Here is an 18,627-nt window from a genome sequence, read left to right on the forward strand (position 1 = left end):
TATATATATATATATATTGAGGTGATGTAAAAAGTTTAAAACAAGTAAAAGCATACGTTTCTGACAGCTGGTTCAGTATAAAATACTATTTGTTACAGGACTATGACTTATTTACTGATTTGAGCACAGAAATTGATGCTGATTACGCAATGTGAGAAATAATTTAGCTGAACTCCACTTTGCAAAAGTGACTGAGGAAGATCACAGTTGTAAATAAACCCTATTTTAATATTTTTATATTAACAATTTTTTATTTACAGATGAATGTGGAAGATGCTACACTATTCTTTCAAGAAAAACACATTTTATTTCATTTCAGATGACCTTGACGATAATCTTGGCACCATTAATGATGAGGCCATGAAAATGATAAATTATCATATGCAGAATCTCGCAAAAAAAAAAAAAAAAAAAAAAAGAATTTATTACTTATAATACATCCTTTTTTACAAGAAAGTTGTCTAAAGGCATTTGTTTTTGCCTACATTTCAAAATTTGGTGAAAACAAAACACAACATTATCATTAAATAAATTTGTAACGTGTGTAGTATAGCTACTGCCTTATTTAGGTGATGCCTCTCAACATACAATACAACTGTTTCCCATTCTTTCAGCATCTCCCTTATTTCAATGAAAGGTTATCATTTTGCTGAAGCTGTTATCTCCTCCTGAACTTGTTGCTGTGACACAAAATGCAGCTTCATAAGTTTTTTGTGGTCAGCTCCTGGCTACACTCTTCCACTAACTCACTGATGTCATCACTACCCATTTCTAGCCCTATAATCTGGCTATATATGGCTAGAGCCTATATATGGCCTATATATATAGCCCTATATATGGCTAGACACACAATCTCACTGATTACAGGCTGTCCAAGCATTTGCTCAAAACCCTCGGAATCACATTCAACAACACTGAGCCTCGCCAAACGGAAATAAGGGTTCTCTTGGTGAACTCTCATGTATCGTTAATCATCTTGAAGCAGGACATGATGTAAAAGTCATCTTTCTAAAACCCTCTGAAAGTGAAACTAGTTCCTTCAGTTACCTCAAAACAAAGCTTGAAGAGCGCTTTTGCATAATAATAATATGTAACGTTTTAAGATTTGAAATGACCTACAGGTATATGTGCTGCAGTAAAGCAGTAGTGTTGGAATGCAGGAATTGTATCTTGACGAATTTAAATTCTTCACGGAAATCATCTTCTAGGCTTGAAGGATATGCAGGAGTTTTGTCCATGACAAGCAAATTAAGAAGTGAGAAAATCTCAAATAGATTCTTTTCACAGACGAACCACACACTTCATTGATCCAACTTGTAAAAAAATCACTTGTCATTTAAGCCTCTACATGACATTTAGCCTGCTCTTCTTTACACTTTTTTTGTATTATCCAAATGGTAAAAACAAGCAGCAGTTTAATTTTTAAATCACCACTTGCATTTGGACAAAACAACAGCGTGAAACAGTCTGTCACTGGCTTGTGGCCTAGCTTCGGTTACTCCTCCACTATAATATGTATTTGCTTTGCTTTGCTTTTCCAGAAGAGACCTGTCCCTTCTTCTGGAAAAGAAAAGCTTGTTTTGTTTAGTGGACATTTAAAAATCTGCTGTAGCATATAACCCTGAGAATTCACAAGGTTCTTGAATATGCCAATGAAATTCTTGGCCGCCTTTATTTCTAAACTTGCTACATCTCGTGTCTCACAGTGCTATGGATGTCAGTTCTCTTAAACTTTTCAAACTACTCATGGCTTGCCTTCAATGATTCTTCTTCATCCAATCTGTTTAACCTTATCCTTATTTTTGAGGGTAAGCACAAATCTTTGATGTAGGTGCTAGGTCAGCCCCACTTGCACCAAATTCTTACTTCTCAATGATTTTACATTTGACTTCGATGGTGAATTTTTTTTTTTTTTTTTTTTGTCTTAGCTGTCTCCTTTCAGCATATTCTTTGGAGACAAATATGTAGGCATGCTTAAACTTTTCACTAAAAAAAAAGCACAATAATGTGTCTGAATATGACCTTTCACAAGCGACTGTATGATGCTAGCTGAACGAGCAATAAACACAGCCCAACAGTCCAGATGCAGACAGGATCCTGCATGTGATGTCATAATGTCTCCATGTCAGCCATTCCACGAAGCATCACTCACTCAGGAAGTCATTTTTTTACATTTTGTTTTACTCATTATGTGAATTATTCATAATGGGAAGTGCTCATTATGCACGGTTTAATTACATCATTACTTTATTATTATATTCTTCTAAGTTTCTTCCTTCTCTTCATTTTCAGGCTTCTCATAGCAACTATTTACATATCCATCACATGGGTAAAATGTTTTAAGTTTACAAAAGAACAAGAATTTCAGACTAAACGAAGATGACAAAATATACATATTTAAATGTGTTTCTCTTAATAAATGGTTCTAAAATTTCCTTCATTCTAAGATCATATAAAAATAGTTAAATGAAACAAATGTTACTGATCACTTCTGATGAATTAGACTTTTTATTCATTTAAATGTGCAATGTGTGTTAAAAACAGTTTTCAATGCATATAGCTACATAGTTATAAGTTTTGATTATTTATACTAGTAATCCACAGAAAACTTAATACTGTAAATTAGGCCAAAAAATGTAATAATAATATTTAATATTGCATATCAATTTATATAAAAAAATGTTTTAAATTTTTTTTTCGCAGATCAAACCTATGAAAAAGATCTACACAGGGAGGGTTTAAGATTTAAAAAACAGAAGAGTGTTTAAGAATTTAAAAAAAAATCAGTGCCTTGATATTTGAATTTTTTTTAATTGTAATTTTTTGCTGTTACAAACACGAAAGCGCAAGTAACCAGAATATTTTTAAAAATTTTAGAAAAAAAGATTTCCCCTAAGAAATTTAATAAATGACATTAATGCATACACACTGTCACCAAACAGTGTGATCTGGTGCCAGTAATGGATAAGCATGATGTCACAACACAATAAGCCAAAAGATATCATTTTGGTATAATGTATGAGGTTGCAATGAAATTTTTCTGCCAAAAAAACTTCTTAATAATGTCAGAAAAAAAAAAAAAAAAACATGAAAGCAGTACTTTTAACCCTTTCCGCCACGCTGCCTTTTAAAGTCAGAGTTTTGATTTTAAAAAAAGGGGGGGTATGCAGTCTAATTAGGCCTAGAGGAGTACACAAGTAAAATTTTGTGAAGATAGCATTTATCGTTTTAATTCTGTGGGTGTGCCCAAAGTGGCACACTGATTGAATAGAGCTTCGAAAAGAGTGCTGAAATGAGTATTGTTGTCAATGAACTGACTGATGAGATGCGGAGAAACAAAGAATACAGACTCTCAGTTGTCCTAGATTTACGATGAGCCCGGTCTGGGCACACCTAGGGTTCGCCGTTTGATTTTAGGCAAGATTTCAAGGTAAAAATTTAAAACTAATATAGAATAAAGAGATTAGCATACAGCCAAAAAATAACATAGAAATTTCTTTTCAAACAATTCCTTTTATACCCTAAAAAAATTTGGAAGGTTTCTTTGAAAAATGAGGGTCTAAAAAAACAAAACATGGCTAAAATATATGGACTGCTTTGTGCTCAGTTGCCAACTATTATAAATAAAGAAGGTTCAGAGTAACCTATAAATCCTTTTTCATTCAATTTTTCTGTGTGTACAAAAGGAAATTTTTAGATGTGCTCAGACCGGACACACTGTGCCACAAAGGGTTAATGTAGGTAGTAATCACCACCCAAATCTATGGTTTTCTGCTAACATTTTGATTGTATTTTGAACCCTTCAGCCTAGAAACTTGGTGGCCGCAATTCAAAGACAGATTAACCTCATTCCGGACCTAATTAGCAAAATGGAAGATAACAACAGCAAGATGTAGTTGCAGGCATGAAAAAAGTAGAAGTCCAAAGAAGCGATGCTGCGCTAAATAATGGCTGTAGCAAAAGATCCCATTCGAGTCCATACAGAGTCCAGCCAATGAATGCAAATACATGGTCTTGCATTATCTTGATGGAACATTATCTTTTTGTGCAGGAACTCAGTTCGACGTTTTTCCTTGATAGCAGCATTAACATGAACTGTCAATGGTTTTACCTTTTTCCAGATACTGTTTATGGATAATACCATCGCAATCCCATCAAATACAAAGCATTATCTTTTTTTTAGTAAAACTGCACTTTGTGACACTGCCGACAGGCTCAGTGGTTACTGACCAACTCCCTTTCCAGCCTGTGTTGTTGTAGTAAATCCACTTTTCCTCACAAGTAACAATCATGTCCAGAATTTTGTCCTTGCATTGATATTTGAGCAGATTAATGCAGGCCCGAACACGTCTGTCCTTATCTGCTTGAGTCAGCTCATGTGGCACGCAGCGATGGAACTTGTACGTTAAGTTTATGTGCTGCATAGTGCGATTAATGGACATGGCACTAATGTCTAACTCCTTAACAAGTTCTCAAGTGGTTGCATACTGACCTTCTTCCACAAGTTCTCCCAGGCGGGCCTCATCAATATTAGTAGGGCAGCCACAGCACCCTGCTTTTTGAATGTCATAGTCCCTGTTTTTGAACTTTCAGTACCAAACCTTCATAATGTCATATGATACAACTTTAGTACCTAAAATTGTACACATGATTTGGTGACATTCTGTAGCTGACTTTTTGCAACAGAACTGGAAGTAAATGATGGTTCTAATCTGGTAGAGTGATAGTTCCATTTCAGACACCTTATACCTAATGATAATGATAATTTTTTACAAATTTCACAACACAATGTTCTAAAGCAAATCTTTTTCTTTCAAATGCCACAAATTCTTTGGCAAAATATGATTAAACATGCCAACGTGAACTGCTTGTGCAGACGATATTTGCGATGGCGGGAAATTTTTGTTAAAACCTAATAAATACAATTAATTCTCAATAATTGGGACTGCAAGACATTTTGAAAATTACAAGATCTTTGCATTAAAAAAAAAAAAAAAAAAGCCATAAAGCCATGATGTGCAACTTTGAAAACAAATAAACAACAGCTATATAAAGTAAAAAATTATGATAAGTGATTTAAGTTTTTTATATGCTATATCTGTAATTTATGTCACTGTACTATTTAATTAAACAAAGAACAATCTGCTTGTTTATAATTATGCCAGAATGATTGCTGACATCTCCACCAGCTTTCATGCTCGGCAAGATTTCATAACCGATTTCATCAGTTATCGGGAACAGATATTTTACTTTCATGTTTAAACTTATATATCTCGAGAAGAACTAACTCTATACATTTTTTAAAGAAATAGATATAGTAAAATATATAAGGATTCAGAGAATTAAATGGACAAGACACCTGTGCACAATGGATGAAAATAGAGTAACTAAAAAGATCTTTTCGGCCAGACCTTTCGGCACCCGAAAAAGAGGGAGACCTAAACTTAGGTGGCTCGACCGTTTGGAAACAGACTTTGAGAATTTTAAAAATAACCAAATGAATGACCATGACCTCAGATAGAAGAGCTTGGAATTTGTTTCTGAGGAAGGCAAGGGCCCATCCTGGGCTGTCTGAACATTGAAGAAGTTTAAGCTTATATCAAAATATACCAGCTTTTATGATTAAAATGTGGTATTTTTTTTTAAAATCTTATATAAAATTTTAAATGTAGGCTTTTGATGTTCAAGCGGTAATAATAAGGTGAAATTTTTTATAATTTTCGACTGGAAAATATTCTCTATTGATTTGGCATTTCCAATGTGAATTTCATTTCTTACAGGCTCAGTTATCGGGAATTCGGTACTTGCAAAGCTTTTTGGTTAAATGAGTTTTTACTCTGTTTCAACTATTGACTTCTGAGATCATTTTAGATCATCAATACACAGCAATAAAAAAATTAGGATTATTTGAATGAATGCTAGAAAATGGAATATTAGATTAAAAACATATGATCTTATAAATTTACTATTATTGTCAAACCTCTATGTAACGAACACTCTATTTTGCAAAATTTTTTATGGGATTATGCCCAAGTTTGAATTTCCATGTATTAAAAAACTCCAAATTTAATGAAGGTTTTGAATGGATGATTTTTTTTTTCAAGATTTTCTTTCTACTTTAAAATTACTTAATTATTTACTGTGACACAGAGGTGCTAAGATCCTAAAAGAAAAAAAGCATGTGGCTCATTATCTATAGTTACATTTCATTCTGCAAGATTTCATTCTCAAAGGCAAATTCTCCAATGAGAAAGCATTTACTACCCTATTATTAAAAATTCTCCAACTAATCCTGTTTTCCCAAACCAATTTAAGGTTAAGTAAAAGTAGCATGTTATTTATATTTCTGCTTTTTGTTTTTTTACATTGTAAATATTTTTTTTAATTTAGATGTGTAATGAATGATTAAAAATGTTGAAACAAAAGTGCCTAACACTTAAAGAAAAAGTGCATAAAGGTAAAGAAGAAAGACATTGTCATAAAATTTGGTATTTTGCAAAATAGTTTATCCGCAATCCTGAAAAATTGAGACAAAATTTTGTCAAGCTTTGATTCCACTGATACAAGTACCAAACATAAGAAAATATGCATTTATGAAAATATTCATGAAGCAACATTAAAATGGCTCTGTGCAGTGAGAGATACAAAAATATACTGGTATCAAGGTCACTAATACTACAAAGTTTGCTGAAGCTTTAGAACAAAGTAAGTTTCATGTCAGCAATGGATAGCTGGAGAAATTCAAAAGAAAAGTCATGGAGTAGTTTCAAAAATCATATGTGGTGAGGAAAGATATTAATGAAGATGTTTATGTCGAATCTAAAAGATCAAAAGCTAAAAGAAATCATCGACATATACAAGCCAAAAGATATTTTCAATGCTGAAAAAATTGGCCTATTTTATCAACATATACTTCAGAGAATATTTAATATTCAGAAAAGAGAAATGTTTAGAGGGTAAGAACAGCAAAGTTAGAGTTACTGTACTGTTATGTGCAAATATGGAAGAAAATGAAAAATTTAAACCTTCACTTATAGGAAAGAGTAAAAACCCAAGATGTTCTAGAGGTATTAAATCACTGGAAGTAGATTATGATTTCAACAAGAACTTTAGGATGATTTCAACCATTTTTCAAAAGTGCCTAAAAAATTTAAATAAATAAATGTCTGCATAGAAATGAAAAATTGCTCCAGTTACTGACAGTTGCATTGCTCATCCTCAAGGTATCAAAAATTAGTATAGAAATGTTTTCCCCCCTGTCCTCCAAATACCACTGCAAAACTGCAGCCTATGGATCAAGGGGTGATTTGACACATTATACCAAAAACATTTTGAAGAAGACCCTAATGAGAATTGAAACTAACCACCCTTTATGTGTAATAATTTGTATGCACCTGCGTATCTGAACTTGCAAAAGTAAGGAATTATGATGTCACTGAAAAAAACTGTTTGCATCCAGAAAATTGGCTTAATCACCAAGATTGACATTACCGATAACTGTACTGTCAATGATGACAAATGAACAAGATTATGAACTGAATAATATTTTGCTGCAATTGAAAAATCATAGATAGTTAAAGAACAATGAACAACTACAAGATTATTTTTTTATCGATAACGAAGTTGAGACCTCAGGAATTCCTGGTGATAAGGACATATTGGACAGCATAAAAAATAACAGCAACAAAGTGATTGATGATATAGGAGATGAAACTGTTAATGAAAATTAATGTACAAAATCTTTGTTAGCAGATATGTTAAATGCATTTGATACTTTACGACATGGATTTCAGTATAAAGAAAGTGTACCAGTAGACGCTTTCTATACATTACAAAGATATGAGACTTTTTATGATATAAAATGCAGTTTCCTGACAATCAAAATCAACTGATTAAATTTTCGAAATGAATTTAAGCCTAGGAAGCTTTGATGGAATAGATACATCAACATATGCAATTTTGCAATTTTTTTTCTTTTACTATTATTTTAAATTTAAAAAAATTCTCATCTTACATTATGTTTTATCATAAGCTCCATCTAGTGAAGTTTTTCATGAGATTCTGTAACTTTGTTAAATAGAGTGTAGGGTTTATATTTATTTTAAGTTTAAGCTATCTTTCCTGTCAAGCCTTTACTTTCTCCTAGAATTGCCAATGCCAGAGTATGTAAATTGTAGTAGAACGTGAAGTATATTCAAATTTTAGCAGAAGTAAGTTGAGTTTAAATAGAAGGGAAACGAGTTTGTAAGTGTGCTTCTTGAATCGCTAATGTGAAGGTTGCTAGGTAGAAATTTAAGAACCGCGCGTTTCGGCCTGTGTGCCTATCTCAGCAGTTCGCTGAATATTTCAACTGCTTAATCAGTAAGCTCACTGAATCTCAGCTGTATTTTAGAACACGGTTAAGTTAGTTAAGATTTCAGAGCCTCGTAAGTAGTGATCAACTAGTTATTTACTCATCCTGTCATTAATTTTTAGTTTCATATTTCTGTTTTTGTTAAACCGCCGGGTCGGCGTAGTTTGTGAGCGTCAAGTGAACGCAGCTGTTATTTCTAAAGTGGAATAAAAAGAGCTTTAAAACCCTTCTTACGTGTTTGTGTAACTTTACAATTCATAGCAGTCCCTACCACAGTTGCTGATAAGTTGGGGCCATCACAACACTACAAGAGATTTGACTGTATTTTAGTTATCTACACTGTTGCCCATTAAAATTGTTACATCAAGAAGGAAAGCAAATAATACAATCTTACTTATTCAGGTACAATAAAACAATCTTACCGTATTAGCAGGTGGTTCAGGATATACAGCATGCAGAATTCAGTAGACAAAACTGCCACCTCTGGCAACAACAACAACAGCTGGGCATTGAGTCAAACTGAGTTTCGATGACAGATTCAGGCAGAGCAATACATACAATTAATACTATTTATACTATATTTTAATTTTGGGGGGGGGGCCAAGAAAGTGGGGCCCTAAGCTGTAGCTTATACATTAATTCGGCCCTGGATACAGGCATTTCTTCCATGTGGCTTCATGAATCATAGTGGTGTACCACTATGATTCTCTCGGCAACCCCTGACCAAGTCTCAATAGTGGTCTCAAATGATTTGGAGAACATACTGACCAAGGCAACAGTTGAACACCCTCTGTTTTGAAATAGGTTAAGACAGCACAGGTAGCATATGGTCATGCATTATTTTATTGAAAGATCATGCAAGCCCTGAACATTGGGCACAACCAAAGGCCTTAATACATCAGGAATATGTCAGTGGCTGTCCATATTACCAACTATGTTAACAAGAGATGACCAGGATGTATTATACCCAATAGCACTCCATACTAGCACAGCAAGTACTCATACAACAATGACGAATGCAAGATGGCAATGTGCATTTGCCTTGTAACCTCACACATGATACACCCATCATAATGATGTACACAGAACCAGGATTTATCTAAAAAGACAACACGGTGCTCCGATGTCCCTTGTCATTTTTCACTGCACCACTGTAGGTACACCTGTCTCTGCTTCAGTGTCACAGGAAGCCATACAATGGCACTGTGCTGGCAGTCTGTGGTACTGTATACATCACTGCACTGTCTGCGCGGACACTCGTCATCCTGTATACAAGTCAAGTTCCTGATTAAGAGTAAGTGACGTGGCTGTATGATTCCGCAAGGCCTAAAAGGCAGCATATCTGTGTTCCCTCCGGCATTAGTAGCCCGGGGCCGCTGAGATCCTTCAGATATTCAGTATGACCCTCTTGGACCCACAAATTCCATATTCACCTGACAGTCATGGGATCCTGACCAACATAAGCAACAATGCCGCAGATTGATATACCCAGTTCATGATCTGCTGCAGATGAATTTCAACATGTGCTAGTAGAAATTAAGAGACATAACACAACCTTAAAAAAAAAAAAAGTTCAAATGCTATTTTCAAATGAGAAACCTATTGCATGATCTTCCTATTTATATACAATTTAGAAAGTGTTACTCATACCTGCTTTGTGCTCTTCCACTGGAATGCTAATCATTTGTATATCCCAGCATGTAGTATCTTTCATGAATATTTTATGTTTGTTGCATGACACTTTTATGGGATAGCAAGTTTAATGGGCAGCAGTGTACATGGAAACATGTAATAAATATAATATACATACCAATGTTTCTTTTTTATATCACATAAATATAATATATCTCTAGCTCCAATATTTCTTGCATATCGTAACAAAGGACCAGCACATGCTTCCATTAAACCTTCATCAGCTACATGAGCAAAAACAAATCCTTCTATACGTGCAAACTGTAAACCTGTAAAACATATTCTTAAATTATTGTTTCCTGAATGCCTGATTTTCACAGATTACTTATTTTATTTTTAAATGAATTTTAAAAATTCTGAAAGTTTTCAGACTTTATATTATGCTCAAAGGGGCGTCCCTCCCCCCATTTAAATACACATACACGTTTTGAGAGCTTCTGGTCTAATTTTCCTTTGGTTTAAAAATATTTAAAAACAGTATATCTTTAGAATTTCTGATAGACAGTGTCTCAAGCTGGAGATAACAATGTTTTTTCCCCGTACAGTGTTGTCATTGCTCACTTTGAAATCATTAAATTTGTTAATCAAAAATTCATTAAAGTTTTACAAAATATGAAATACACAATAAAACAAATTTGACATTCAAAATTTGGGCTTTTAGGTATCCATATTCAGGTGGAGGACTATGTTATTCAAAATTTGATGACTCTAGTTACCATTTTTTTTACAATGCAAAAAAGATGCATACATTCATGCAAATTCTTCATTATTTAATTTCTTTAAATATAATACACGGTAATAATATTTGGTGGCAACAGTTTGAAAAGTGATTCAGATTTTTATACTAATTCTATGCAAAATTCCGTTTTGAGATTAATAGCTCTTCTGAACTAACACTCCTTTGGGCTAATAATATTTAAAAACAATAGCTACCACTTTTATTTTATAAAAATGAATATTTATATAGGGGTTGGAGAAAAAAGGCAAAAACTGTAATTTTTGATCACGAGTATTGATTTTCAGTTGTTATTACAGTTTTGTGGACAATACCCAGGAGAAGTAGTTTGCCCTATTCTTTGAGGTGGTGGGTGATCGGATGGATGGAAATGAGTGTGGTCCACCAACTATGCAATCAGTTTGAATCCAAGGATTCTGTGTCTAGAAAACATGTTCCAGGCAGACCTAGAGTTACAACACCTGCGAGAGACCATTATTTAGCTCTTTCGGCTTGAAGAAGGAGTAAGTGCCTCAGCTCATGGCAGATCATTTAGTGGCAACAGCAACAAGAATCTCAGTTACGAAAATGCAGAGGCACCTGCACAATACAGGTCTGCATGCAATACAACCAGTTGTTTGTGTCCCCTCAGCCCAAGGACACAGAGGTGCCCGTTTATGCTGGGCAAGAGAACACTGCACCAGTCAACAATGGGTATAGGTTCTCTTCACAATGTCCAAGTTCACACTGGAGAGTGATTCAGGTCATCAGCTGATCTGGAGGAAACAATGAACCAACCAGATACAACAATCCTAGATTGTGGAAAGACACAGTTACAGAGGTGGTGGAATAATAATAATAATTACAGAGATGGTGGATTAGGCTGGGATCTCTCTCGATGGTCACACTGACCTGCATGTGTTCTATGGAGGAACTTTGACCGGTGTGAGATACTGATACAAGATCCTTGATCAATATGTCTGCCCATATGCCAATGCTATTAGTCCTGGATTTATTCTGATGTATGACAATGTGCGACTGCACTGAGTTCGGGTTGCTGAAGAACATCTTGAGGGTCACAGTATGGAACAGATGGAATGGTCAGCTCAATTCCCAGACCTGAATCTGATAGAGCAACTTTGGGACCACCTTAGGAGACAGGTTGCTACTTCAAGTCCTCCTCAAAGGTTGTTAGATAAAATTGAATAAGGACTACCCCGTGTCTTGTTGTTGCTTCCCATGTCATTGACCGACAACTTAATTGACAGCATGGACATCGCTGCCGCCAATGTATTGCAGCTAGGGGTGGGCACATTCCTTATTAGAATGCATTTTTGTAATGTTACCACCCCATTTTTCCTCAAAAAACTGTGATATACTGTTTCTCCAAGACTGGATTTCTCTGCCAAGAGTGCAATTTTTTGTTGTAATTTATGTTTGTGTTGAACATTAGAAACATTCTATGTTGCATTCATTAAAGAACTGTTTAATGAATAGGTCCTGTAAATTTCTTGTTTCTAGGTTGCTTCATTCTCAAATTAGACCAAAAAAAAATGCTGTTCCTTAACTTCTGAACAGTGTATATAACATAGATATAATTTAGATCTTAATTTATAAATTAACAAACGTAATTATTAAATACCATAATTTATAGATTAATGAACATGATTAAATAATATAAAATCTCAATATATGATTTTACTATTTGAAATTAAAATTATAATTATTTTCAGAACTTACGTCAGAGGCATTCACATGAGGATATCTGTAGTGAAAAAAAATCATGACTTTTTAATGGTTAGTATTAATATTAGTTTCAAGTTATGGAAAAGCTGATTTTCAGCAAAACTAGCAAACATAAATAAATATGTAACCATGCATGTAATATATAAACTTTATTCCCTTTTCTCTCTTCTCAATAAATAATTCTGCTTTATGCAATTTTAATTTTTTTAATATTGCATTAATTATAAAATTAGGAAACCTTAAAGTGACTAAATTATGGTTCATTAACATGGAGAAATACGGCCTGCTGATTTGAATCTAAGATTCTGTCACATATATAGCTGGCTATATTGAGGGATTTTCAACTTACAGAAAAACTAAGCATATTTCCTTTTAATGAAAAATTTCTTTTCTTTTAATGCAAATTATAATTTTCAGAATGGCATTTTACTTAAAAAGTATTGTCTCATGTTCTGCAATAAATTTCACTTTAATGTTTACACCATCTTAATGACTCTTTTAATATCACTTTGCAAAGTTCTCCTCCTTAGCCTCCTCACTCCCACTCTAATTAATCACTTTCTTGATAACTTAAAATCATGCTCTGATATATATGTATGAGTTAGAAAAGATCCAATTTCCAACTAATGTTTATAAATCTTCATTTGTTCCCGAGATACTCACATTTTTTTTTTATTTCAATGCAACATATTTATTCCAGTTTTATTTGTTTCAATACAGTTTGTTCTCTATGCATTCATATTCAATTTATCAATCTCTATTTATGTGTTATGATGTTACAATTTAATTAAATTCACTCAATTTTATAACTGTATAAAGACATTAGGATTTTTTTTAAAGCAGGAGTCACTAAAAATGAGCAATGCCCTTGGCGGGACTCAAACCACATACCGAACGTGCTGACCACTACACCATGAAGCCGTGCTAAGAAGGGGGGGGGGGAAATACCTTATAACAGTTTTTGACAAATCAGTGTTTTTATGTATGTAAAGATAATTCTGAACATCAGTATACGTATGGGGGTATATATATATATATATAGAGAGAGAGAGAGAGAGATAGATATATATAAACAATTTAATTAATGATAATAAATTGCCTAATACTTATGCTAAAGCTACAAAGTAATATAATAATATTTTATTTTCTAATACATTATTTAGTATATTATCTCCTTTAACAAAAGTAGTTAGAATTCTATTGAAATTTTACAACTCATTAGCATATTTAAAATTTGTACATTGAATAAATTTTAAATGGAAACGTTGAAAATGTATAATTAAAAGTGAAAATGCAATCAACAAACTACATAATCATGGTCATTGACGGGAAATTAATTGACTTTTCAAGGGGAACAAACTAACTTCTGATCAATCAATAATAATTAACAAGTGTGAAAGTGTTTCACTTTTCCTGAAGTAAGGATTATGAAAAAGAAAAAAAAAAACGCTTTTTAGTAAGATAAGTTTAAGTAAGTTGAGTTTAAGTAAAATTGCTAATTCAAATTTATATATATGTGACAGTTGAACAATAATAACGTATAGATCAGGAAGATGAGGACATAAGGAACAATGTGAGGTGAACATTGTTAAATATATATAAATATTTTTAAATTTATTTTTAAATATAATCCACTCCATGGTCATGCACTTCTGTCAAAGCTTCTGAAGTATACTTACATCCCAACAAAAACATTCTTCATCATGCTCTAAAAAAAATTCATTGACAGTTTTTGTATTATCATCGACACTTGAAATCCATGAAGCTTTTTTCTTCCGTGTTTTAAACAGAAAATTTAGAGAAAGATATGATGAAGTGTAAAGTAACATTTGGAACCCTGTAGCACAGCAGGCTTTTATCTTGGCAGAGATGTGTGATAGCACTTTGTCATAATGATAAAGAATCTCCTTTGTAGCTTCCCCTTCATTTACTTCTAATTTCTTAACACAATTTTGTTATGAAATTCATATTATGTGATTATTTTTTGGTACTTATATATTAGTCCAACCACCTTGGAGCAGCTTGGCAATTTCTTACAGAAGAAAAAGATAATTTGGTGAATTTTGAAAATGGGAGACTATCGCTGTGGCCTCAGGAAAGAAAGATTCTCGACTAAACAAACATTTAATTTGTAACATATCTTATAAAAATTATAGTGTAAGGAACTGGAACTCGTATCTCTCCAGGCCTTAGAACAGCATTTATTACTGCTGTTAATGTTGTTATTATTTTAAATCCAATGGCAAGATATTTGTTGGTTAAGAACTCATCAGGATTGATAAAATCCATTAATAACTTGCCATCTCATCACTAAAAATATTGGTTAAGATGCACAGTGGGGAACAATGATATCACATCTATAAGAAAGGGAACAGAAAACTATAAACATCTACACATTCTTCCAGATTTTAGCCCAGATCTAATGATATGGTAAATGAGCTTCACAAACGACAACTAATCAGGACAGCTCAGAACAGATTACAGTAGCATAAACAGAAGACTACTTATTCAGAAGTCAAACAACAAAAATCAGCGTAATATTTTCAAATTTTCACAGGACTAGTTTCGATGGTTTTACAGAACCACCATCCTCAGCTGCAAAAGTGCAAATGAATGAGATATGATATAATGATAAGAAAAGCATGGATATAAAGATAAGAAAGCATGGACAGAAAACAAGATAGTGGTGCCATCTGTTGATGAAACCAGAATTAAAACATAATTTCTTTAAAGGCCAAAGGCAAAGACGGATTGGAATTAGGATCGTTAACTAGAACAGAAAGATTTTTTTGAATGTGAAATGCCTCTAAAAAATCCAGTTCTCCAATGGAAGATGTTTTTTGAATAATTTTGGCAGCAGAAAAATTGAAAGTGTGATTTTTGGATCAATAATGTTGGGCAACAGAGGACTTCTGTGTTTTATTAGAAACAAGGAAACACAGAAGAATATAAATAAGCACAATTAAATTAGAGAAAATGTTTTATTAATTACATGATTATCAGGTACTTAAGTATTAGCGCAACAGCCTTGGTGCAGTCTGGCCATTTCTTACAGCAGAAAAATAAAACTCTGCCATGCCTTCCTTGTATGGCTTATTAAATTATAAAAAATTTTTGCAGCAATTCAATAAACTTATTTACTTGAATTATTCTAACGTAATTAACCAATTCTTCAAGGCAAGTTAAAAACGACATAAAAAAGTGTAAATTTTGAAATTAAATATCCCAGTCAATTTCTGCTGTATGGGAGTCAAACTTCTTATAATTTTATTTTTTCATAACAAGTAAAAAATTTTCCCAATTATAATTATAAAAGCTAGGAGATCACATTTAAAGTTAACTGATAAAATCTGTACGCCACAAGGCATTTTACCGATGGTTTTTTTCACTTCGGTGCACACACGAGTCAGCACTGCCGTCACTTTATGTCCTACTTGATAACCAGAAACATAAAGTACATCAAACATATTTTTGTTATTTGTTAAAAAAAAAAGTTTTTTTTTCCCCCCCAATTTAACATTGACAAAACATGAATATTTTTGTCACTTAAAACACTCCTGTAATTAAAAGTATATGATCAATAATTGAGAAAATAAAGGCTGAGTAAGGACTTTTGAGACGGGTAAGGAAGTGGACATATATGGACATATGTGTGTGTGTGTGTATATGTTTAGCATTGCCAATCGCAATAAAAAAGGGAGATGCACAACTAGCTTTTATAGCAGCCCATATACAAAATTTCAACATTCTATGGTTAAATATTTTTGAATTATGCAAGATATATGCATACATATATTTACAAACATAGGAACATATGTACAGACATTTGGGAGAAAAACCTTTCAAATCTATTTTATAATCTGTTTTAGAAAAAAGAGTCCTTTCTTTTGTAGATACGTACACACATCATGCAAAAAGATCATACAAATGGATTCTGGAACATCCAAGATGGATATTTTGGATGAAATGATAGCCGAAATTTTTCGCGATTACTATTTCCTTTATGTGTACATGGAACTAAAAATGATGACTTAATAGTTGAAAAAAATTATTTATTGCATATAAACATGTTATTACATTTATTTTTATGGTTTAATTAGGTACTGATCCTGAAAACAATAAACCTACTTACCAGTGAGATTTTGTTTCTTTGTTCTAGTGGACATTTTGTGGCACTTTACTTATATTCAATGCAGTTGTCTTTTTTAAGTGATTTTGCAACAAACTGTCACATTCTTGCAGAAATTTTATGACAGTTTCTTCCAATATAGGCAAATCCTTCAAGTTCAAATTTTAATAGTGAGTTCAAGATGGAAAAGTATCCCAATTTGTATATACAAACCAATGGAACATGGAATACAGAAAAAAGAACACATAAGAAAATGGCAATGTTGCTTGTTAAAACTGAAACATTATATGCTTATGGTTGTCAAAATTGCCACATAATGAAAATTTAGCAACATTCACTAAGGTTGTTGCGATAATACATACGTACCAGATTATTAAAATTGAATATATAAATATAAAAAGTATTCCATACCTGCAGCTAAAGCCACAGCAGTAGCTGCAATATTATTTCCTGATAAAATCTGTACACCACAAGGCATTTTACCAATGGTCTTTTTCACTTCGGTGCACACACGAGTCATCACTGCTGTCACTTCATGTCCTACTTGATTACCAGAAACATAAGGTACATCAAACATATTTTCTACAATCAGGCCATCCTTAAATTACAAAGAAGAACACTTTTGTTAATAAAAAAAAGCTCTGAAAAATGCACAAATAGAAAATGATAAATAAAGATAAAAAACATAATTTTAATTCATTTTACATCAGAAAATTAAAGATGGTAAATTAATATACCTAAAAAAGTTATGAATATTTTAAAACGTACACATACTGATGAATCTTTCATTCTAAAAAAGATATCAAAAATAAACAACAGAATAATTTTATAACATATAATAAAATGAATATAATGAAAGGAATTTTCAACACTATTTTACACACACTTCTTAATTTTCTAAAAAAAAGTATCATAGCAATATATCCATGATTGAAAGCATAAATATACTCTAATGCACTGATTCTCAACTTGTGATATACACATGCTTTAGAGATTTGTAGCAAAATGTCTTAGGAGTACTTTTTCTCCTCAATAAAGTTGACAAAAAAAAAAAAAAAAAAAAAAAAACTGTCACCAAATAGTATAATTCTGTGCTAATAATGGATATATGCAACATTGCAACATACTAATTAGATCACTGCCTTGGTTTTACAAAACCCTGATTAACCTGCAATGAGTTAGTTTAAATTTTGTATAGAAAGATGCATGTTAACTGCTACTTCTATGCTTCTCCCATGCATGTTGGAAAAAAATTATTAAAATTTGGGACCTGCCTTCTACAGAACAAAAGTAATAATTTCAAAGAAAAGGGAACCTGGCATAAAAAAAAAATTATATTATTTGACATGATATAGAGCTTTATTTGAAAATGGATAAACAGTGGCACCAAGTGGAGACCATATTTATATGTTTATATGATATATATGTGATGAATGAATTCTGTTCTTGTTTGATATTATAAGAATGTTTGACTAGGGAAAGCATCAATTATTTTTCAGTCACAAGTGGATTGAAATTAGAAGAGCACTGAAATGTTAGTTACATAGAAGATGTTAGGAACTTTTGATGAATCGCAAATCATTTGATAATCCAGACATGTCTTTATTATTTGTTGATTACTCCATAACATGGCACATCACCATGGAGCCAATTTACTTCCCACAGTTTTGATTATAACACATTAAATTTTTAACAATGAATAGAAGCAACCAAGAAAGATGCATCTTGCAGCTGGCAAGCATAAGCAGCACAAAAAGAGTGTGTATATCGTTGCCAGACTATTTATAATTTTCAGAGTGCTTCGTTTTAATCCTATACAGCAACTGTGTAAGAGTTTACAGCAACGCAGATACTGCAGAGAAATTGCAGATGAATAGAAGTGGTTGTGCTTTCATAGAAAATTAGTAATTTAAAAGTCTATTGTTAGTTTGTTCCAATTAAGTTTTAATTTTTCTTTATATTTTTATATTTTACATATAAATAATTTGTATC

General features: G+C 32.6%; 1 protein-coding gene across 12 annotated transcripts in view; it reads right to left on the bottom strand.

Annotated features, from left to right (window-relative positions):
* Positions 1–18,627, bottom strand: part of LOC118188419 (uncharacterized protein F13E9.13, mitochondrial) — a 51,351-nt gene that overhangs the window by 7,007 nt on the left and 25,717 nt on the right. For all 12 annotated transcript variants that reach the window (XM_035358851.2, XM_035358848.2, XM_035358849.2 and 9 more), the window contains 2 exons: positions 17,047–17,233; positions 10,164–10,314 (listed from right to left, as the gene is read on the bottom strand). In XM_035358851.2, the coding sequence (XP_035214742.1) occupies positions 10,164–10,314; positions 17,047–17,233 (338 nt within the window). The remainder of the gene's footprint in view (positions 1–10,163; positions 10,315–17,046; positions 17,234–18,627) is intronic.

The sequence above is a fragment of the Stegodyphus dumicola genome, chromosome 2 (assembly GCF_044657685.1).
Source record: "Stegodyphus dumicola isolate Sdum_Otavi_A_Nest chromosome 2, ASM4465768v1".
NCBI classification, from domain to species: domain Eukaryota; kingdom Metazoa; phylum Arthropoda; class Arachnida; order Araneae; family Eresidae; genus Stegodyphus; species Stegodyphus dumicola.